Source organism: Megalobrama amblycephala, linkage group LG7, assembly GCF_018812025.1.
Source record: "Megalobrama amblycephala isolate DHTTF-2021 linkage group LG7, ASM1881202v1, whole genome shotgun sequence".
In the NCBI taxonomy this organism is placed as follows: domain Eukaryota; kingdom Metazoa; phylum Chordata; class Actinopteri; order Cypriniformes; family Xenocyprididae; genus Megalobrama; species Megalobrama amblycephala.
In genome coordinates this window covers 33,991,526-34,015,319 of record NC_063050.1, presented here as the reverse complement: position 1 = coordinate 34,015,319, position 23,794 = coordinate 33,991,526, and the positions used below count along the sequence as shown (strand labels likewise).

Sequence of the window (23,794 nt, the reverse complement as noted above, 5' to 3'; positions counted from 1 at the left end):
AAATAAATAAATGAATAAAAATAAATAAATAAAATGGGCCCTAAAAACTTAATGAGACTTTATTTTTTATATGCTACAAAAAATATAGATATTATAATATTATATATTAGGGTTGCTTTCTGATAGTCAAAAGCATAAGGTAAATGGTGTTCCATATATGTCCTACACCCAGAATATAAACATTAAATAAAATGAAATATAAGTTTACATTGCACATTACATTACATTAAAAAAAATAAAAAAATAAAAAAAAATAAATAAATAATAATAATAATAATAATAATAAAATAAAATCCTATAATTCCAGAAGTCCACAACAGGTCTCTGGATCATATCTGTAACCATATTATCTATCTAATCACTGATATCCTGTAATAAAACATTACACAGATGGTCTGCCATTTTAAATCTAATCTCTTTTTTCCACTCTGTATCTTGCCAGAGATTACAGTCCAACTATTCGAACGATGCTGTTTTTCGAAATTCCCAAAAGAGTAGGTATAGAGATTGCATTTTGTTTGGCAAGAGATCCCTGTCATGTGGCGTTATTAAAATGACCTCCAGGGATAGGATGACTGATTGAGTTTGTAAGGCTGAAACGAAGCCTTTTGCATTTTGTAAGTAACCCAATTTCAGTTGCATCTTCTGGGCCACTAAAAAAGTTGCCCTGCTCGGCATGTGTCATCCCTCAGATTCCCTATAAATCATTGCTGTCTTTTCATCCCCTTGGTGAAAGGGGCAAAAATAATCTCTCTGATAGGGCAAAAAATAATAATCTCTCTCCACCCTTTTGTCCTACATAGCAAGGACTGTCAACTGTGTTCACAGCTTTCTTGCTGCATCAGTCCAACTAATTGCAATGTCTATTAATGTCTATTAAAGACTCGGGTTAATGATTTAACACTATAAAGAATGAGTCCCTCTGTCCCACTTTATTTTATCAGTTACATTGTACTTACTCAAATAAGCACTGAGTAATATTAAAGTACTTACTATTGAGTTATGTTTAGGGTTTGATTTAGGGTTTGTTACTTGTAATTCTGTATAATTGACTGTTTTTACTGTAGTAAATACATGTAGTTAAAAGTAACTACGTCACCTTAAAATAAAGTGTTACGGAAGTTTTCTAATTGAAATAAGGTGCTGCAAAGTAAATGGCCATGCCTGTACATTTATTACAGTACATCATATTGGTGATGTCACATAAACTGCTCTTACTGAATGATTGCTCAGCTCCTTCAGCCTATTGTAATATTCCTATATAGATCTGTCCAATAACATCCAATAGCAATCATCTAATAGTGCTTAAGCGCTGCACACATGTCCGCCATCATCCAGCTAAACAAGCTGGAAGCACTCCATGGCAAATATGGCTTAGGAAGCAAGATGGTGCTACATCTGTTACAAATTCGGGCAACTTCAAATTATATTATTACATTTCTCCTTTAAAAAAAAAAAAAAAAAGTCTGTCATTTGCTGTATCTTTGATGGCACTGGCTGTTCGTGTCCATGTAATTGACTTACATTAGTCAAATGAGCTGGTGATGGGAAGCAAACCATTTAGAAAAATGAGTATATTAGAGAATCACAGCTGGCTGCCCAGCTGCTGAGAGTGAACTCCGTATGACTGTGTATCACCATTCTCTCCATGTCCAACTAGGTCATTTCCACCACTAATGCAAGCAGAGACAACACTTAACCTGGAATTAACTTACCCTTTCACACTGATCTCAGATTGGTTTTACAGTCTGCCTTATAAGAAGTAAGGTTAGTTCTTTAGATGTGAATGCTGGTCCTGGATCAGAGGCAATAGGGGAGCCTTACAGCTTTTAATCTAATCAACACAGTCAGGAAGAGCGATGAGCACATTTACTCTGTTTTGTTGCTCCTCTTCCCTGCTAACAGTGTAGTGCATGCACAGCCAGCCATTAAGAGGAATTAGATTTCAGCTTAGCTCTGGCTGTGAATGAGGGCTAATGTTTTGAATTTGACAAATCACTGAGAGGAGCCATTAAGTGTCCCAGCGGCACTGAAAGGGAAAATGTGAATTGAAATTTCCCTTTAAGGAATTCTAACTGAAATGATTTATTTTACACAAAGTATTTTGCAGGGTCAGGCTAGGTCTGAATATTAAACATTATATTAAAATCTTTTTATTTTTCACAGCTAATGAGTAACCAGTGCAAAAAAAAAAAAAAAAAAAAAAAAAAAGCTTTTATGTATTATCTAATAAAATAGTTCATACCAAAATAAAATAACTGCCATCATTTATTTACCCTGATGTTGTTCCAAACCTATATGATGTTTCTTCTTCCATGGAACTCTCTGTACTAAATTTTTGGAATTACAATTTTTGGAAGAAAATCCATTATTTTAAATGGAATAAAGTGAGTGAGTGAGGCTGTCAAGATACAAAATGACAAAAATGCACCAAAAAAACCTTAGAAGTCTTCTACAGTATATGGTGGTTCTATTTTTTAAGTCTTCTGAAAAGAAACTATAACATTGTGTAAGGAACCTAATGAAACTGAAGTAATTATTCACTGATAACTTTGACAGCTCCTCTTGACGTGCTCATGAGGGAAGTTGTGATGTCTAATTAATGAATAAACTTTCTGTTTATAATATAAATGATTCAGTTGATGAAGTTCACAAAACTCAAATAAAATGTAAATGATACAAAAAGGAAAACTATAAATAAACTTCCTCAATGATTTTGCTTATAGTAAATAACTACTTCTGGAAAAAAAGCTAGTGAATGGCTCCATTTAAGATTTATGACATTAATTCATGATTTATGACATTTATGATACTTTTTATGTACTTTTGTGTCATTTTTGAAAAAAATTGCATGGAAAAGGACGACCAGTACTGTCACGTTAAGAGTTAGCAGGCAAAAGCGAAGATCTAAGAAATGCAAAAGGCTTCGTTTCAGCCTTACACTTCATAAACAAACTAAAAGAAGTCCAAAGCAGGGAAACCGGGGGACAGAGGCAGAGCAGGTGGCCAGGACTGAGGTGCTGAAGTTTACCACAGCGATGACCACCATAGCATGGCAGATGGGACTGAAGAACTTTATGGTGGAGCAGATGACCTCCTCAGCAGAGTAAATGGGCTTATAGATCCCCACAGCAAAGAGAAAGACAACCACAGTGCAGACTGGGCTGAAGATTTCCACGGCAGAGCAGAAGACCACCACAGCTGAATAGACAGGGCTGAAGATCTCCATGGCGGAGGAGAAGACCACCACATCTGCGAAGACAGGCCTGAAGATCCCTACAGCAGAGCAGAAGACCACCACAGCAGTGCAGACTGGGCTGAGGATCTCCACGGCGGAGCAAAAGACCAGCTGATCAAGTGAAACTGTAACAGATCACAGAGAGGTTAGGGTTGGCCTTTGTGGTCAAATCAGGGTAGGCAACCAGTTCAAAGACGACCTCTATGATCGTGTCAGGGTACACAGGCAACTCTGGGACAGACTCCGTGGCCAAGTCTGGGAGAGTTGGCTGCTCTGGGATGGTCTCCATGGCTGTGTCAGGGAGAGCGGGCAGATGGCCACCCCTTCCCAAAAAAATTTCTTGGGAGGGGCTACGGCTGTGTGTGCAGCCCACACACACAAAACAGCCATAGCCATGATGGTCAGTGCTGTACCCTCTGGGGCTGGAGCCAACACTGGAGAGGACTCAGGGGCTGGAGCCGACACTGGAGCGGACTCAGGGGCTAGAGACTCTGGCGTGGTGGCCATGATGGCAGAAGACTCTGGCATGGCCATGGCAGCTAGGGTCCAAAAAAATGTTTAGGTGACTGGTCCTCCATTTCGCTCACATTGAAGGGGACACACTTAACTGGAGGGCATAGTCCAAAAAAGAGAGCAAAAGAAAAAAAATCAAGTTATGGTCCGGGAAGTGAGTGTGGTATGCAAGGTCCAAAAACTCACACATATGGTCCTCAAGGGAATGCTGGTCCTGCAGAGGAGGAGAAGACATACTCCTGCTAGATCCATTAGTTGGTCAGCCGATCTGTCACGTTATGAGTCAACAGGCAAAGGCGATGATCTAAATGCAGTAACAAACTGAAACAAGTCCAAAACAGGGAAAACACAAGACCTCTCACTTTCCCTTCTTTGCTTTTGCCCTTCTTAAAATACATTCAAATGATCTTTTCTTTTCTGGACTTTTCAAAATTAGTACTAAAACAACCACTCTTGGCAACAGGGATAGTTTGCTTAGCATTGCGTCAAACACAATTTATGAGATTTTTTGCTCCAAAATCACTCTGTCATCTGTGGTCCACGTTGCTTCTTAACAGAGAGTGAGACAGAAAATATATTATTTTATAAAATTCTATACTGTGATGACAGGCTATGTCAATTAGTGTTGTATTATAGATATACATCATTATTATGAAATAACACAGGATGGCTTGAAAAACACACATATATCATTGCAATTGTGTATTTATTGTCTTCAGGTTTCATCAGCATCTCTATCTGCATGTTATTCAGCTATAGTGATATTTCCTGGAACTTCATAGAGTTTAATACTTTTATGAATCTCACTAGTGGACTTTCTGGGAGAGGGCGCCCTCTTGCTTCCAGTATGAATGAAACAGAAGTTACATGAGAGCGTTTGGCTGATTAATTGATTTATACTGATTATTCAGTATATTCTCAAATGGCAGACAGACAGACATAGGGTGTGAGGGTCAATAAATGAAAACAGTTATATATTTAGATATTTATGGATTTCTATAGATTTATACTCAGTTACTGAATTCTGTAAGTGTAATGGATTGCTTGAGTTATCAGTTAGAAGTTGTTGAATATGTGGTGCAGTGCTATACTCATTCACTTATTCATGCTGGTTATGTTGTGGAGTTTTTGAGTGTGTGATAAGCTTCCGCTTTTACATGTCAACGTTTAGACCACATCATTCATCACGCTGCCTCCTCTCTGTCCACTTAGCTAGCGGCAGATTGCATATTACATCAGTAACCATGGAAATGCCTTTCCAAGGGGACACAGAGCCCGCCATCATACCGTCAGTAGAGAGAGAAAGAGAGAAGGAGGGAGATTTCAATAGCCAAACTCTTCAGTGTGAATTATTTTCCATTTCTCCCTGACAGCTTGTCTTGATAAGATTTCAAGAATCATGACAGGATCCATCTTACGCTGAAGTTACTTTCTCGTTTAGTTATTCAGCTGAGAAATATAGAGTCTGCCTATTACACATGAACTCCTTTAAACCTGATTATGAGGTGGAGGAACTGGCTAATACTTAAATATAAGTTACAAATAGCCTGAACTGATGCATACACTGAGACTTTTAATAACATTGATTGCAAAACATCATGGGGGTAATATCCTATGCTGGTTAGATACAGATGCATAAAGGAATCTCAAGGGGGCCGAAAAAGACGGCAATCCTTTATCCTTTAATCACTTAAATAATTATCCATTTCTAAACAAGCCAGTGAAATCTTACAGTTGATGTGGATATTTTTTACCAGAAGGTTCCTGAAAGCTGTTGTCAATTGGACATGTTGTTCTAAGCAGCACAGAAATAATGAAGTATGTTATTAACTTGTAATTGGGAGCATTTTGTTTTGGGATGCTGCGTATATGCGAGTGTATGTCTGTTTGTATGAGATAAAGATAGAGTGAAAGAAAAACAAAACAGAGAGGGAAAATGAAGTCATAAGAACTACATATTGAATCAATTCCATTTCGTCAGAGCATAAAAAGTTACAGTAGTCAACATGACAACAAAACTGAAATGATAAATTATTAAATATATATATATATATAGTTACACCTGTGTGAGCATCAGCATCAGGCATCTCTGTTTGCGAGCCAATGCTAATTTGCGCTGCTCTTGTTAGATTGCGCTGGTCGTTATGTACATGATTTGACTGCATCTGTGTTCTTTAATTTGTGCGACAGCAGTAGATCACACACAAAACTTGCCACTCCCATCGGTGCATGCTCTTACGTTAATTTGATACGTTTAGTAAATCTGGCCCCTTATGTGCTCAATCTATCTGAATTATGTCAACCTTATTAACCTAATGAAACCTTATTGTAAAGTGTTACACAATATCTGTACAATTTAACTACACTATATCATATAAATATAATAAAACATTGTAGTTAACCCTCTATGGTACGCAATATGATATCAATGAGGAAAAAAATATTTGTGTTGTTTTTCCTGCTTAAAATTGGACACTTTAACAATATCAATAAACATTCAATAAACAAGTTTGTTGCCTCGAGGCAACATTGTACTACAATGGAAAAATTGAAACATTTGGCATTTTCATGTAGAAAAAAGAAATATATTTATTGAAAACGTCTCGGGTTACGGATGTAACCCTGGTTCCCTGAGTAAGGGAACGAGACGCTGCTTGAAACGCATTGGGAACCTTCTGCGTGATATCGTCATTGAAGCACTCCTGTATCCAACCAATCGTGTAACGAGACGTCAGAGGCGGGTGACGTCAAGGACCAGGAAACTATAAAGCGCTGCCCGGATGCAGAGAACGCTAGCTTCTGTGGAAAATCTGAAGCAAGCACTTGCAAGCATGCAGGGGTACGGCAAGAGACGCAACGTCTCGTTCCCTTACTCAGGGAACCAGGGTTACATCCGTAACCCGAGACGTTCCCTTTCGTGGGAACTATCGACGCTGCGTGAAACGCATTGGGAACGCAATCCCAACTGTGCCGTACTTCAAATGCTTGCTATGTTAGCTCGACAGTACGGAGGACCCCGGAGTGGAGCCCACATCAAGGTTATAATATTTGATAAATGTGTGCTGGTTTGACCATCCAGCTGCATCACAAACGTCACTCATAGAGACGCCAGACATCAAAGCTTTCGATGCCGCCATACCCCTTGTGGAATGAGCGCGGACGTTAAAAGGAGAGGACTGTCCGACCGCTTTATATGCAAGTGAGATGGCCTCAACCACCCACTTGCTCATCCTCTGCTTGGACGCCGGTCCACCTTTATTAGGAGAACCGTAACAGACGAACAATTGCTCTGTTTTACGCCACAGGGCAGCTCTGTGGACATAAGCGTCCAAAGCCCTCACTGGGCAAAGCAGATTTAGTTTTTCCTGATCCGAAGATATAAATGGAGGAGGATGAAAGGCTTGAAGCACAATAGGACCCGGGACATTGGTGGGGACCTTCGGCACATAGCCAGGTCTAGCATGAAGAAATGCTCTCACCATTCAAGGAGCGAACTCCAGATATGAGGGGGCCACTGAAAGGGCCTGAAGATCTCCAATTCTTTTTAGAGAAGTAATAGCAAGTAAAAATATCGTCTTTAAAGTCAGAAACTTTACAGACACCTCCTCCAGTGGTTCAAAGGGAGCCTCAGCTAACCCACGTAGAACCACTGATAAGTCCCAGACCGGGGTCCTTGTGCGCACTGGAGGCCTCAGCCTCAGTGTACCATGGAGGAAGCGTGACACGAGGGGGTCTCGACCAACCGAGGAATCCCCCCCAACATGATAGGCTGATATAGCCGCAACATAAACCTTCAAGGTTGAATAAGATAAGCCCTCCCGAGAATTTTTCTTGGAGAAAGGATAGCACAAAGCTGATAGGAGCACGGACAGGGTCCGTTTCATGTTGTCTACACCAGGTAGAGAATAAATTCCACTTATAAGAGTAAAGCTTCCTCGTGGAGGGAGCCCTGGAGCTAAGTATGGTCTCAACAACCTCAGATGAGAGACCAGCCTCTATGAACCTGTCCCCCTCAGAGGCCAGGCCCATAGTTTCCATAGTTCTGGGCGGGGATGTATTATCGTGCCGCCCGCCTGAGATAGAAGATCCCGTCTCAAGGGGAGCTCCATCGGAGCGCCGTCTATCATGGACACCAAGTCCGAGAACCATATTTGGGTCGGCCAGTATGGGGCCACCAGTATCAGGCTGACCCCTTCCTGGCGTACTTTCTCCAGGACTCGTGGGAGCAGAGCGAACAGGGGAAATGTGTACAGACGTAGCCTCGGCCACGTCTGTACCATGGCATCCAGACCCAGGTGTGCCGGATGCGTGAGGGAGTACCAGAGCGGACACTGTGTTGACTCTCCCGAAGCAAACAGGTCTACTTGTGCCTGACCAAAGTTTTTCCAAATGAGATCAACCACTTCTGGATGGAGTCTCCACTCCCCAGGCCTCGGCCCCTGCCTCGACAGGGCGTCTGCCCCCACATTCTGACTCCCGGGGATATAGGCTGCCTTCAACGAAAGCAGCTTCCCCTGAGACCACAGGAGGATCTGACGGGCCAAGTAATTTAGTTGGCGAGACCGTAGACCCCCCTGATGGTTTATATAAGAGACCACTGACATATTGTCTGTGCGGACCAGCACATGGTGGTCTCTCAGGTCTGGGAGAAAGTGTTTTAGTGCTAGAAACACCGCCATCATCTCCAGCCGATTTATATGCCAGGAGAGTTGATGGTCCTCCCAAAGACCCTGAGCCGAGCGACCGCTCATGATCGCTCCCCAGCCCGTGAGGGAAGCGTCTGTCGTAAGCATTGCGCGACGACCAGAGGCTCCCAACGTGGGACCCTGGGACAGGAACCAGGGGTCTTTCCACACGGCTAGAGCACAAAGGCATCGCCGTGTGACTTTGATCATTCGAAAAGGGTTCCCCCTCTGGGAAAACCCCCTGGTCCTGAGCCACCACTGTAGGGGTCTCATATGCAGGAGGCCAAAAGGAATTATGTTGGACGCAGCTGCCATTAGACCCAACAGTTTCTGAAACTGTTTCACAGTGAGAGACTGGCCTAACTTCACCCCTTTTACGGCTGACAGAACAGAGCTCACACGGGCAGGAGTCAGACGTGCCCGCATTGTTGTGGAGTCCCACATAACACCTAGATAATTGGTGGTCTGAGCCGGTATCAGCACACTCTTCTTGGCATTGAGCCTCAGCCCAAGCCTTTTCATGTGAGACAGAACAACATCTCGATGTTGAACTGCCTGTTGCTCTGAGCGAGCTAGAATCAACCAATTGTTGATGTAATTCAGTATGCGAATGCCCTGGAGTCTCAAAGGAGCCAGGGCTGCATCCACGCACTTTGTGAATGTGCGGGGTGATAATGATAGGCCAAACGGAAGAACCTTGTACTGGTAAGCTTCGCCCACGAAAGCAAACCTGAGGAACTTCCAATGAGAAGGATGAATGGATACATGAAAGTAAGCATCTTTCAAGTCTATCGTCACAAACCAGTCCTCGGACCTGATTTGGGGAATGATCTGTTTGAGTGTAAGCATTTTGAATTTTAGTCTTTGCATCGACCGATTCAACACCCGTAAGTCTATGATAGTACGAAGTCCTCCATCCTTCTTCGGAACTATGAAGTAACGGCTGTAGAAACCTGACAGCTTGCTGGGAGGAGGAACCCTTTCTATAGCTCCTTTTTGCAAAAGTGTCATAACTTCCTGTTCCATAACCAGAGACTGCTCGGGGGTCACCACTGTGGGAAGGACCCCATTGAATCTGGGTGGGCGAGACCCGAACTGAATTCTGTACCCCTTTTCTATCATGAGCAGCACCCAATTTGATATATTCGGTAGAGTTTTCCATTCTTCCAGAAAATCTACTAAGGGAACCAGTCTCTCGAGACTGGCCTCTGGTGTTTTTTGAGCACTTGGCTCGGCGCTCTGAAACGGCGTGCCGGCAGAAGTCAGCCGAATCAAGTGCAGGCCAACCCTCCTCAGAGGATTGGTGGGGACCCGACGCACACTGGATGGTAAAAATAGCGTGGTCCCCGGAGGGCGCTGGATGGAAGCGGGAACCAGGTGTTTCAACACCACGCTTCCTCCAGACGGGGGCCGCCCTCCTGGGTCCTGATCCACAGATATCAGGACCGCTTTTTAGAAGCCTTCCGCGCCACAATAACAGCCCACAGGTCAGTCTTGGGCTGAGAAGGCTTCTGTGCAGCTCGCCCCTGTCCCCAGAATCTACGTGGGGGAGCACGGGTGGCCACACAAATTTTTTGTTGTGCTCTGTGGTGCGCTGAGGAGCTCATTGCGGGCCGAGACTGCTCCCGCTCAACAGTCTTGCGGGGATTTTAGACCGGCGGGGGAGGAACCTCTGAAATGCCGCAGATTGTTTCTTGGTCTCCTGGAACCTCTCGACGACAGTTGTGACTGCGTCACCGAAGAGGCCCGCAGGAGACAGCGGCGCGTCCATAAGGGCAGACTTATCTCTGTCCCTTATGTCGGAGAGGTTCAGCCACAAGTGCCTCTCCGTGGCCACCAGGGCTGCCATAGAACGGCCCACTTCTTTAGCCGTCTCCTTGGTGGCACGGAGAGCCAGGTCTGTTGCCATGCGCAGTTCCTGGATGCACTCAAATGTGGCCTCCCCGCTGGTATCAATTTCCCCCAGCACTTCAGCTTGATAAGCTTGCAGCAGCGCCATGGTGTGAAGACACGCTGCTGCCTGCCCTGCTGCCGCATAAGCTTTGCCCACCAAGGAAGATGTAGTCTTAAGGGGCTTGGTGGGCAACGTCGGTGCTTTTAAGGACGATGGCGACTCAGGTGAGAGATAGCCCGCGAGCGTCTCTTCAACCCGGGGCATCGCCGCATAACCATACTGTTTCAGCCCCACGATGCTACTATAGACTGAAGTCTGGGGGCTGAACACTCTGTGTTGGACCGGTCTTTTCCATGATCTAGACACCTCAGCGTGTAGATCTGTAAAGAACGGCAAGCACCGACGTTGAGGTAATGACCGCGAGGGGAGAAAGCGCTCATCGAGTTTGCTTTTAGGTCTTACATCTCCCCGCTTTGCTTCTGGCCAGCTAATATTTAATTTGGCAACAGCTCTGGCCACTACCTCCATGATCTCCTCATCTGCAGAGGAAGAGGATGGCGGTTCCTCTTCCGCTGCGTCGACACTCATCACATCAACATCCTCAGATGAAGACAGATGAAGTGCCGATGTCTCTCCCAGAGGGGAAGAAACCGCTGGCCGTGCTTCCACCACGGCAGGAGAGACAGTAGGTCTGGCAGCTAAAGGGAGAGATAGGGCGGGGCCCATCTCAACCCCCGCTGCCAGATCCATTTGTGAAGCCCACGAATGGAGCCTCCGCTCTGCCTCGGCAGTAGCGGGACCCGATCCGCGGGGAACACCAAACGAGGCACTCTCCGTTTTATCAAAGAGTGCCCGGCGAGATCGCAGCACTCTGAGGGTGAGCTTTTCGCAATGCACGCAGACAGCTCCCTCGAGAGCTGCCTGCGCGTGCTCAACCCCCAGGCAAACAACACACATATCGTGCGTATCCCCGTCAGGGATAAAGCGAGTGCAGGGAGGGACACATTTCCTGAACCGCTTGCTGCTTTCATCTGCCATTTCTTTTATATTTGTGTCTTATGTGGTGTATGTATGTATTTTTTGAAGCTCTTGTCCTCAGACAAAGAGAGAGACTTTAAATCACAAAAAATAAGACGCACAACAGCGATCTTAGACACACACACACACTTGTTGCTGCAGCTCTTGTCCTCAGACGAAGAGTGAGACAAACAATATATATTTGGACAGACAACAATAAATAAGACACTCGGGATAACATAGAGTGCTTGCTGAAGATAACAGAAGCTAGCGTTCTCTGCATCTGGGCATGCTTTATAGTTTCCTGGTCCGTGACGTCACCCGCCTCTGACGTCTCGTTACACGATTGGTTGGATACAGGAGTGCTTCAATGACGATATCACGCAGAAGGTTCCCAATGCGTTTCACGCAGCGTCGATAGTTCCCACGAAAGGGAACATCAATTTCTTTAACACTTGAACAAATTTATCTAGTTTTTAATGTATTAAAAGTTTTATATTTAATAAAAAGTAACATTTTATATCCAGCTGTTGCTCTCAGGCAACATTGTACCATAGTGGAACACAAGTATTACCAAACCATCATTTTTTTTTTGGTATTATATCAAGCTATCATATCCATATTCATCCTCATCTCCATCTTTTCTCTCACCCTCAGTCTCTCCCTGATGGATTGTCACTATGATTTAATCTTCCGCATCACAGTATTGTTATAAATCGCGTAACTGCAGCAGGGATGAGTCAAAATCGAACTTCTACAAAACATGTAATTTATTAAACAAAGTAACAGAACAGCTAACACATTAATCCAAGGTACAAATCAACAAGAACAGACAAGGACTGCAGGGAAGTGAGTTCAATATAAAGGGAGTGCAAACGACGAAGATCAGGTGCAGGGAATCTGGGGAGAGCGGGAGAGATGATGAGGGAAGTGAGTTCAGGTGTGGAACATGGAGGATCATGGGAAATGGAGTCCAGGGGGAGACGTGAACTGTAACAAGTATGACCCCTCATTAACTCCTCATCCTCACTCTCATCAATTGCCAGTGCTACCTGTGTTTTATACCTTTTTGAAGTGCTATAGAAAATGTGCAGATCATAATATGTGCAGATATAGTATGTGAATTAGTATTCTTTTAAGTGCATTACAAAATCATGTGAAAATGCAAATATATTTAGATAATTCTAATTCTTTTCCTTACAAATATGATACATTTGTATTCAAATCTATTATGCCTGTATGGTACAATGTTGCCTTGAGGCAACACACAGTTTTTTTGTTATTTTCCCTAAAACATTTGATGAAATATAATGTAAAGTTCTTAAAAATACTTCTTTACTTGCCAGTGAAGGTGACTCATATTTTTTTGTGGGTGATTAAATGGATACAAACAAGTGAAAAAAGCACTTTTCATTGGGGAAAATATGGAGTCATGTGACATGTGCTGAAACAGGACACAAAATTGACCCCTGATGGTCATATATTGGTCTTTTTTGCACTTTTATTGATTAGTATTTGAGTTATTCTGTCCTGAGATACATTTGATCAATCAATTGGTGCCTTATTTTATTAAAAACAAACTAAAATAGACCATGTTGCCTGGAGGCAACACCGTACGTTTTACATCACATTGTAAAAATTAATATGCTCTATCTATTCAATAAAATTGTAGCAACAGATTACAAGCAATATTATTAATTAAATTCAACATATAAGAATTGAGTTAGAATTAATCAAATTAATTCCTTAAAAGTCAACCATTTAAAATGTGTAAATTAGCAAACAACATTAAAAAACCACAAACTGCCATAAAAGCAAAGAGTGAAACTGCCCAACTAAATGCAACACTGATTACCATAATGGTGACCAAACATTTTCAATAAAATCAACATCAACATCTAAACCTGTTAACTGTTGTGTTTCTCTTTCTTCCAGTGATTCTGCTTGTTATCATCAGGTGTCTTCAATGCTGGCCATGAAAAATAAAGTGTTCTTAATTCATCTTTGACATCTGTCTGTTATTCAGATATTTTTGTTTAAATTTTACTTAAATTTTACTCGTTTAAAATGGTTGATATTTAAGGAATTAATTTGATTAATTCTAACTCAATTCTATTTGTTGAATTTAGTTAATAACATTGCTTGTAATCTGTTTCCAAAATTTCATGGAGTAGATATAGAGCATTGCTTTTTACAGTGCATGCAAACATGATAATTTCAGAAGACGATCGAGGCTTTGATGGAATCCTCCGAAATGAGGTGAGAAAGTCACAAGAGCAATGATGTGAAGGATAAAAGAGTGATATTTCCCTTATGAGACTGTTCTGGATTGAGATATTTTCATTTTATGTTTATTTCACATAATATCCACCACAGGCAGATAACTTTTGAAGAAATCACAGTTTTGGGGAAACTTGATTTAACATTAGTTAACAACTTTAGTTAACATGAACTAAGAATAAACAATACTTCTACAGCCTTTATTAATGTTAGTTAATTTCAACATTTACTAATACATTATTAAAATCAAGGTATATTTCTTAACAATTTAACAATTTTCTTAACATAAAAACTCAAAATTATGAGATACAAATTAATTATTATGAGATAAGAAGTCAAAATGATTGAGATAGTAAGTCATAATTATGACAAGTCAAAATTATGAGATCTCATAATTAGTAAATAAGTAGTCGTAATTATGATTTACCAAAGCATTTATTTTTATTTCTTATGTGGTGAAAATGGGCTTCATACGTAATGTATCTTGTGGAAGCATAATTTTGAGTGCAATATTTAAAGGGATAGTTCACCCATAAATGAAAATTTGATATTAATCTGCTTACCCCCAGGGCATCCAAGATGTAGGTGACTTTGTTTCTTCAGTAGAACACAAATGATGATTTTTAACTCCAACCGTTGCAGTCTGTCAGTCGTATAATGCATGGCAATGGTAACAAAATCTATGAGAGGAAAAAAAAACATGCACAGACAAATCCAAACTAAACATTACGTATACGCGCGAGAGATCACTTCCGGCGCTTGCGTAGTTTATGCCAGAGCGCGTACACACCTCACGCACCGGATACCATGAGTGCGCTCAATGCAGTGGACATAGTGGTGTGTTAGAGGTAACAAATGATATAAATAATTTTTCGGTTTCTTGCACAAACTGATCATAGATTTTGTCACCATTGCCATGCATTATACGACTGACAGACTGCAACTATTGGAGTTAAAAATCATCATTTGTGTTCTACTGAAGAAACAAAGTCACCTACATCTTGGATGCCCTGGGGGTAAGCAGATAAACATCAAATTTTCATTTTTGGGTGAACTATCCCTTTAAGTGTTATACCAGAGGATGTGATTATCAGTGGTTGTAGACTTTAATATCTGTATATTCAATGCTATGTCATGACAAATTCGTACGTATTTTACGAGGTGGCTAATTCGTATGAATTCATACGACCTCACTCATACGAATTCGTACGATTTGTCTAATCCCCAGTGACGGGTAGGATTAGGGGCAGGGTTTGGGGTAGGTTATTCATATGAATTCATACGAATTTGTCAACTCGTAAAATACGTACGATTTAGCAAAAAACGCACGAGTGAGGCTGTATAAATTTGTACGAATTAGCCACCTCGTAAAATACTTACGAATTGCCGTGAGATCAGGTTGGTATATTCCTCACACAAAATCATTGCATTACTTCATAAGACTTAAAATATAGTCCATTAGTTTTGGTCTGCAAATGGGGAAACAGAAACGAAAATAATCTGAAGTAATCAATAAAAGATGACAGAATTTTTATTTCAAAATGGAGAGTTAATATTTTTATTTAAAGTGACTTACAAATGAAAAAGAAAGCTAAGCAATTCATCATAAGAAGGCACTATCATGAAAGTCCTCATTCAAGCCTCAACTAAGAGTTTTACTGTTGTTCTACTGTTGCCTGCATTGCAGTTTCCTGCTTCCTTTTTACCCTCCTCAGATGAATGATGCAGGCTGGAGTTTTCCAACACATTCATGTTCCCTAATGATCAGTGTTGTGTTGTGGCCCTTGTCTATTAAGACAGAGCCTGCCATGCTCACAAGACAAACTGTCTCATTGTTCATTGTTCTACACTGGAGGAATTAGTCATCCATTTACGTAAGGAGAGACTGAGCACCAGTAAGAATGAAAACATGATTTTTTTTTTTTTAACTCTAAAAAAGTTGATTGTGTTGTATTGATAGGAGGGAAAACAGGAAAAAGAAAAAACAGAGGGAAAGTTCCTCCGTACTTATTTCATTACTCAGGCAGGGCGGCACAGATGAGTGTTCCTCTCCACTTAACTGTTCAGCATATATATTGGCTCAGAAGATTTCATATTCATCTATTAAGGTCTTGCCACTGAGGGAGCAAAGGCAATCAGCTGAATTCGATGCAGAGGTATTTACCTGAATCTTAATTTGTGTTTAGAGAAGGAGAAGTGCATAAGATGGAGGGGAGAATGAGGAAAGAGTGAGTTGGGGTGGGGGTGGACTCAAAACTCTTAGTAAATGGTAACTTTTTTTGCATACATTTGATCTACGGATACCCTTGACCACACTTACATTCACTTACCATACCCCAGACCTCTTTCCTTTACACTCCTCCTCTTTGAATGGCTACCTTGTCACAACTTGGATCGATATGCCATGGTAATGACTGCTTAGAACGGCCCACGCATGAATGACAGACAGGGGGCAGGGAGAGTGATGGAATGCTGGAGCTGGCTTAATTAACTTCCAGTTGAGTCAAGAATATTCAAGCCCACTCACTCCTCCTTTCTCCTGCTGTTCTTGCCTCTGATAAACAATAAGCATTGTTTGAGGGTAGGGGTGTGCCCGAAGCTGAATACCTTATTCGGAAAGGCATGGATAATGGCTTCAAAACAAATAATGAATTCTACCGAATATAGGAAAATTATTCGACAGACACTTTTCGTGTTTGCTGTATAACAGGTGATCCAGGGGATACCATGATATTGTCCATCACTACGCAATAATGAGTGTGTCTTTTAGAAATAAGAGCATAACAAGAGTAAGATCAACTAAGATACACATTTTCTACTACTTGACATATCAATTTAAATATTGTCTCACTCTCTCCCAGAGCCAGCAAGCATTTGTATTCTTTATATTGGTCCAGATTTGCATTTACATGCATTGTAAAAGTTGTTTTGACAATTTTCAACCATTTTATTTCATTATACATTATACAGCTATTTAGAAACCTCTTATTTGAGGCTGTGGATGATTGTCATTACATAACTCATAAAGTTGCTTTGGGAAAAAAAAAAAAAAAAAAAACCTCTTTCACTTAACATTTATTATCCTCCCATAAATTTTGCGTCTGAAAGGGAAACTCCTACAAATGCATATGCAATAAGGTCAGCCACAAAAACAACTCAGTCCACGCCTGCATTAATTTTGCACTGCATGTCTTCAGTAAATCCCGACAGTATAGTGCGCCAAAATAGGGTTTGGGCTGGTGCAAGCTGTTAGTAAATCTGGCCCTTAGTATTGTTATAACTATAAGACATTTAAAGAAAATTGAAAACTGTGCAGTTAATATAATAAAATGGGCTTCTCAAGTGATTTTCTGGTTTTATCCAAATACAGATACAAATAATTTTGAGATTGTAACAGATACAGATACATATTGGCTCCATTGCACACCCCATTTGAAGGTTATCTTCATGGACTGAACCCCTTAGATTTGAAGGAGTAGAAATTGTTTCTATTGAATATGATGTCAATCTGATAGTTACTATGAATGGATTTGGTATTGTCTAAAATAACCAAATAAATCTTTATATAGACTTCTTTATTTCAATTGCCCCTCTCTTCATGTCACACTGTAAATTATAGTTTATATAATTTGGTGGAATTGCAATGTAATTACAACATAACTACAATGCAATCGCTGTATAATTACATAAGATTTGTGTCATTCTAAATAACACCACAAACTTTATCTAATTATTATTTGAAGCTGCTTATAATTTCATTATTGCTCTTTTATTTAAGTAATGTAATATCTGTTACAGAAACAGGAAAATACAATAGTAGCTTGTTCATTTAGATTTTAAAAGTATTTATTAAATGAAAAGTGCAAAGTACAAAAGCTCAAGGTGTCATAGCCTGCTCTTTGCTGATAGATTGTACCCTCAAACATTACTAGGTCCAAAGAATCTATTAAATTCCAGGTCTGTCTTTCAATCCCTGAAAGACTCAACATAACCCATGGAATGTATAGGGATTTTTATCACGCCTGGGTAACTGCAAATAACTATTTAAGCTTTTGATTTTTCTCCTGTCACTTCAGTTTTAAATCAAAAGCTAATTTACTAACATCATTTTAGGAAAGATCAATAACAGCAATAAAAGTGAGTGGCAGAATTTCAGACCAATTTATTGCACCTCTAGATGCACTCCATGTTGATTCCTATGGGGAACATACAAGGCTCAACTTGATGTATAGTGCCTTTAAGTTGCATATGTATAGTCTGTTTTTGTTTTTTTTGTTTTTTTCTCTCAACCAGCAATCGTAACCAATCACAAGGTCTGTTGCTTTGACTAAACAATTTAGGATTCAATATAGCGTTCTGAAGTTGATAAACTCTGAGTTGAGAGTTCAATGAAGTAAAAACAGCGAGACTGATTTATTCTCCCTTCACCCTGCTCTCCTCATTTACGTGTTTGTCAATGGCATATACAACCATTAAGTAAAGGATTGAAACATACTACAAAATAAAAATCCCTGTTGAGAAACTGGTGATATTTGGGGTTATTGAATTGTTAGATGGTTACATATGGTTATTCCACATTTTAAATGAATCAGAGGAGAGGGGGGTGGGTTTAGGCTCCGTTTATACTTGGCATTAACATGCGATTTCTGTGATCTGATCAAGCAGATTGGATCATTAGCCAATCAGGACACGACACATTTACATATATTTCACATTAAGTGCCCTATGAATCTGGATAACCGACCAGATTTCTGTTTCCCGCACAATATTTAAATTAGGTCTGTAGCGCGTTTGAAAGGCAGAAGCTTTAAATGGCTTCATTGCGTAAAACAATTTTCACTTTAGCCTCTATCAATGGCAGCGCACAAAGCATGGAATTTTTCTGATTTATTCAACAAAAGCACAATCGATCACAAATAGAGTACTTCTACCAATTTAAGGCAAAGGGAAGGAAATTCATGTGTTTCAAAATCCCTTCAAAATCCCTTCTTGTCTTATTTCAAAATCTGAGTTGGCCGTTGAACAAAAAGAAGTGCAAATAGTGAAATATGAGCATTTCTCTGGCAAATGAACATGAACTGGTAGTAGGGAAAATATTTGTGGACTACCTGCAGCCCAGCTGACCAATCATTTAAAAAAAATGTGTGCGCATCTTGCAATGTTATTCAAAAACTAAGAGAACTTCTGGCTGAAAAAAAAAATAAAATAAAAAAAAATTAGGGGACTTGACTGAAGCTGAAGGATAGAGGACAGGAACAGCAGAGCTGTTTGTATATTCATAGAATGTTAATGAGAAATATTGTTCACATCACTTGTCAAGAGGAATGGGGGGAATGGAAATTGAATAACAGGCATTCATGTTTGTTTATTTGTTCTCAGTTGTCATAGGTTGATATAGGAGCCAGTGACTAAAAAATATGATTTTGTTTTGTGTAGGATTTTTTTTGGTGAGACAAGGTTATGCTATGTCTCTTTGAAAGGCTGTACTTCTTAAATTAGAATGTTATAGGAGGGAAGATAAAGAAAGCAGGTGCAAGCATGAGTGAGTTTTCTGCCCCCTACTGCTGTCTACATGATTTGGATTTGATTGACATTATTGTGATTTTTTTTTTTAAGAACAGAGGCCATGGTAAAGATGCTAAATATCAAGTTAACCACATGTTGGAATTTAAAACACAAAACAGTACAGGACATGCTTTTAATGGAATTATCAATTATAAGAAGGCAAGTATATCTTTCATTTAAAATGAAATAAATTTGCTATTATTGTGGAAGGAAACAGCTTCACATTGTTATCGTCATCCTGGGTGCTAGATTTCATCAAAGTGAAACAAATCTGAAGACACAGTTTTAGAAAATACTGTGATTTTATTAAAAATGCGGCAGAAAAAATTTATACAGGTGTCCAGCCAGAAATATCTATCACTTAAGGCAAAAACTGCAAACAATATAAGACAAACTATTATTTAGAATCCTACATTTGACCCTTGTTGTACTGACAGTTCAAGAACCAAGGGCTAACATGTATCATGAACTGATTTAATATACAAATGTAACTTTATAAACTAATTTATTAATTTATTTTTAAATTCTTTCTTGCGCTTTCAACATTTTTGTTATAGGATGCAAAACTGAAAAATATCAGGGTTGTTTTTTTATTTTTTTATTTATTTATAATAATCATAATTATTTTTATGTACACTCATTCACTTATGTTTTAACCCAAAATATCACAAGCCTGGCACAATACTTTACATATTGCTAGCATGATACGAATAGAAATATCTAACATATACTTCTTTACAAACATATCCAACTAATATAGATACCCAAATCCACTGCCTGTGTTATTTATTTATAGATATTTTTAATTATACAATGCTGGTCACATCTGAAGCTCAGGCAGTGATGCTACATGTTAAAAATAATAATAATAAAAAAAAAAAAAAAGAAGAAAAAAAAAAAAAAAAGAGATTTATGCAGGTAAAATAAATGGGATGTGGGTAGAAGTTGCTCTGATTTAAATCCAATTCACCCTCCGTCATCAAACCCCAAATGACGAAAAAGTTACAACTAGTCTCTGAACAGCTTGAATAGGCAACTTCACCCAGCTCTGTAATGTAATTAGAAACAATCTTTCATTTTTAACATCTGTATGGGGTCACGGTATGGGGTTATCAAATATAAAGTAGCACTCAAACATGCAATATTCATCAAATATTGGGACAAAGGAACACCCAAATGACTGAAATGGATATTTAGAGGCTTTGGAATAAGAATGCTGTCTTCTCTTTTATTTCTTTTCTGTTGTAAAAGCTGTTTAGCACAGACATGATTTCAAAAAGAAAAAGAAAAGATAATGACTTATATATTTACACGCACCTTAACGAAAGCATAAGCTCATTAATAGTCATATTTTGAACTAAACAACAATAAAAGCTTTTGTAATTCTTTTAATATTTGTATTTGACTCACAAGTATTTACATTTTGTCACCTTTACAAATTTTGTCATAATTACATTTCAGGCTGGGATTTTTGAGATCAGTCTATATGTTCAGTATGTGATAACACTCTCAGAAAATAATATTAACGTGTTCGTCTGAAATATAGTTCTCACATAATAACATTGCTCTCATTGTTGCTCTTGGTATATGACATATGTTATGGCACATACAAAGCTTCTTTAGATCCTTTAACCTCTCTGTCGTTTGTGTGTATATTGTCTATGCAAGCAAAAAAGTCCTTCAGAAAGAGTTCTTTTCTTTTGGTGTAAAGTCCCCTGCCCTTATCAAGCTTGGCTCCAAATAAAGTATTACTTTAGTAACATTCATTTTTTCGCAAGTAGGTCATTTTTGACTGATATATTCTGCAAGAAGGCTTCATAGGAAAATAACATCTCATCCACCAAGATAAGTCTCAAAGTGGAACAAAGTCAGCACAGTTTGCCATGGCAAACAAAGGTCCTTAACCCCCAATGCCTTAGCAGACCATGCCCTATAGTTCTGAAAAGGATCTTTCAGAAGCTATACCCTGGTGGTGGAGTGCCCATGGGGCAGGTTGGTACTGTTCTGACTACCTCCAAAAGTATTGAAATTGTGCAGGGGCTGCATTCCGGCCAGAGAGTTAGGAATCATTGTTATGGTACTTGGCGTCATGAGTGGGATGTCATCAGGCGAACGTCGCAAAGTAAGCGTATAATCGGCTGGGCAGGTAAGACGAAGAGTATCATGGGCTTGTAGAGAATCACACTCATGATGGTGCTCATGTTCCATCTGCTGCTGTTTCATCTGGAGTGACATCAGCTCCTCGCTCTGCAAATGTGCTATGTCATTAGTGTTAGCCGCCACATTAGCTGGAGCAGAGTTCCTCTGCGGGCTGGGCCCTCGTCGGTTGGATTCGTGTCGACGCTTATCCTTCTTGTAGTAGAGTGCTGCAAAGGCCAGAATGTTGAGAAAGAGAAGAGATGCACCCACCGCAATGGTCACGCTGAGCTCAGTAGAGTAATCTCGCTTTGTCTCGATAACCACTGCTGAGTCGTCGCCCAGATCATTGCCTTTACGCTGGTCTGTAGTTTGTTTGGTGTTGGCGGGAGGAACACCAGGATGACGTGTGGTGGACGGCCATGTTTTACCTAGTCTCTTAGTGTACGGGAATGGTGTAGTATCCTGAGGAGGTATCTTAGTCGTGGTCGAGACATATTGAAAAAGTTCATTGATGTTATGAAGATGAGGTACCAGCTCTAACCAGAAGGCAACCTTAGTCGCACGATAGTGATCTCTCACCCTTGGCTTCAACCCAATGTGTAAGTAGAGCTGGTCTTTGGGGTTGTATTTAGACCAGGCCACTTCCTCAAAACGGTTAGGCTTTGTGTGGATGAATTTGGTGTCTTGTGGAACTGGCTGATTTGGATCCCTAAAACAAGAATTAAAAAACATCAGTCTTTGCCGGACAATTTAGAAGCAAAAAGCTTTTTCAACACAAGTGTGTGCTTTATAATTGTTCTATTATAGAGTAATTGAAGTAACCTTTATTTATATAAACCTTTATATAATATAGATTGTTTCAAAGCAGCTTCGCAGTAATAAACAGGAAAATAAACATCAAGTGCAAACTTCATCAAATATGACAAATTCAAATTCCACTGTAAAGCAGTTCTACAAAGATAATAGTGTGATTATTCAGTTCAAGTCAGCTCAGTGTTAGTTCAGTTCAATAACTGTGTAAAGTTCGTCAATTATAAAATGAATTATATTCAGCTATAAGCAGCTCTACAGAAGACAACAGTGTTGTCATTCAGCTCAAGCCAGTTCAATGTTGATTCAGTTCAATAATAGTTCAATGTCGATGTTGCAAAATTCGTTAATCAAATCAGCTATAAGGCAGCTATCTACAGAAAACAGTGGTGTCTTCATCCATCTCAATTCAATTGAACTTTTTTTTCTCATTCAGTAGTGTCAGTGAAGTCAAATTGAATCAATAATCAAAGTATCTTTTAATAAGTATATTTTAAACCCCAACTAGACAAGCCAAAAGTGGCAAAGAAACTACATCAGGCCACAGAAATTGAGAAAAACCTTGGAAGAAACCAGGCTCATTCAGGGAGGCAGTTCTCATCTGGCCAAATGTGTTTATGAGCACACATATTCTATATTAATAGCTTAAACTTAGGTTACTGAACCTAAGAGATAACATAGAGATGCCTACATATAATCGTATACAAAGATTCATGACCTCGAAGTCTTCTAGTTTATGATGACTCTCCATCGGTATATTCATTCAGTTTCATAACAAAGCAAGTTCTGCTCAAAATTTCATAACTGACAGGCTTGAACTAAAAAATACAACATTGATCTGTATTTGAACAGTCATTACTGGTATAGCTTTCCTAGATACAAAAAAGAACATACCTAGTGATAAAGGTTTTAACCGGAAAGCCAATTTACCACTCCTACACATTATTCAGTCTGGGAGTAGCAGTCAACCTAGTTGGACATAAAAGCTTTCTAAATATGGAGATGAGGTGGTAAAAACTGAGCCGCCGTTTCTCTCTGAGTGCATTAGCACTGTCAAGGTTTGTTTCTGAAGCAATAGCTTCACTTCTCCACAGATTTTGCTCAAAATTTGTTTGTTTATAAAAGTGGCCTCAGTAGTCATCTTTTGTCATCATGCTTTTACCTAGCTTTGCAGAGTGCAAATATTTTGACAACAATTTGGTATGACAGAGAAAAAAACAAACAAACAAAAAAAACAAGTAGACTTTGCAGTGGTTTTAAAAGTATTGAGAAACATGGTTTTGAATGCTTCAACTTAAACCTTAAGGACTTATGAGGACAAATTTACCTTTATTCTGTCATTTGCTTCAATATGTATGTGGGGACAACAGAAATAAATAGCTAGATACAAAATTATCAAGAAACATGTAGTGGTCGGCGCCGATGGCCTCATGGGCAGTGCGCCAACATGTAGCACCCAATGCGCTTCGGGCGACCCGAGTTCGAGTCCTGGCTCGTGGTCCTTTCCCGATCCCGTCCCACTCTCTCTCTCCCACTTCGCTTCCTGTCTAATCACTGTCCTATCATAATAAAGGCAAAACTGCCAAAAATAAATCTTAAAAAAAAAAAAAAGAAAAAAAACAAGAAAAGAAATATGTAGTGCAAGCAGGGGAC

At 39.8% G+C, this 23,794-nt stretch overlaps 1 protein-coding gene across 2 annotated transcripts in view; it reads right to left on the bottom strand.

Annotated features, from left to right (window-relative positions):
- Positions 1 to 19,481: 19,481 nt before the first annotated feature.
- Positions 19,482 to 23,794, bottom strand: part of nlgn4xa (neuroligin 4 X-linked a) — a 118,431-nt gene continuing 114,118 nt past the window's right edge. For both annotated transcript variants that reach the window (XM_048197168.1, XM_048197169.1), the window contains one exon: positions 19,482 to 22,040. In XM_048197168.1, the coding sequence (XP_048053125.1) occupies positions 21,152 to 22,040 (889 nt within the window). In that variant the 3' untranslated portion in view covers positions 19,482 to 21,151. The remainder of the gene's footprint in view (positions 22,041 to 23,794) is intronic.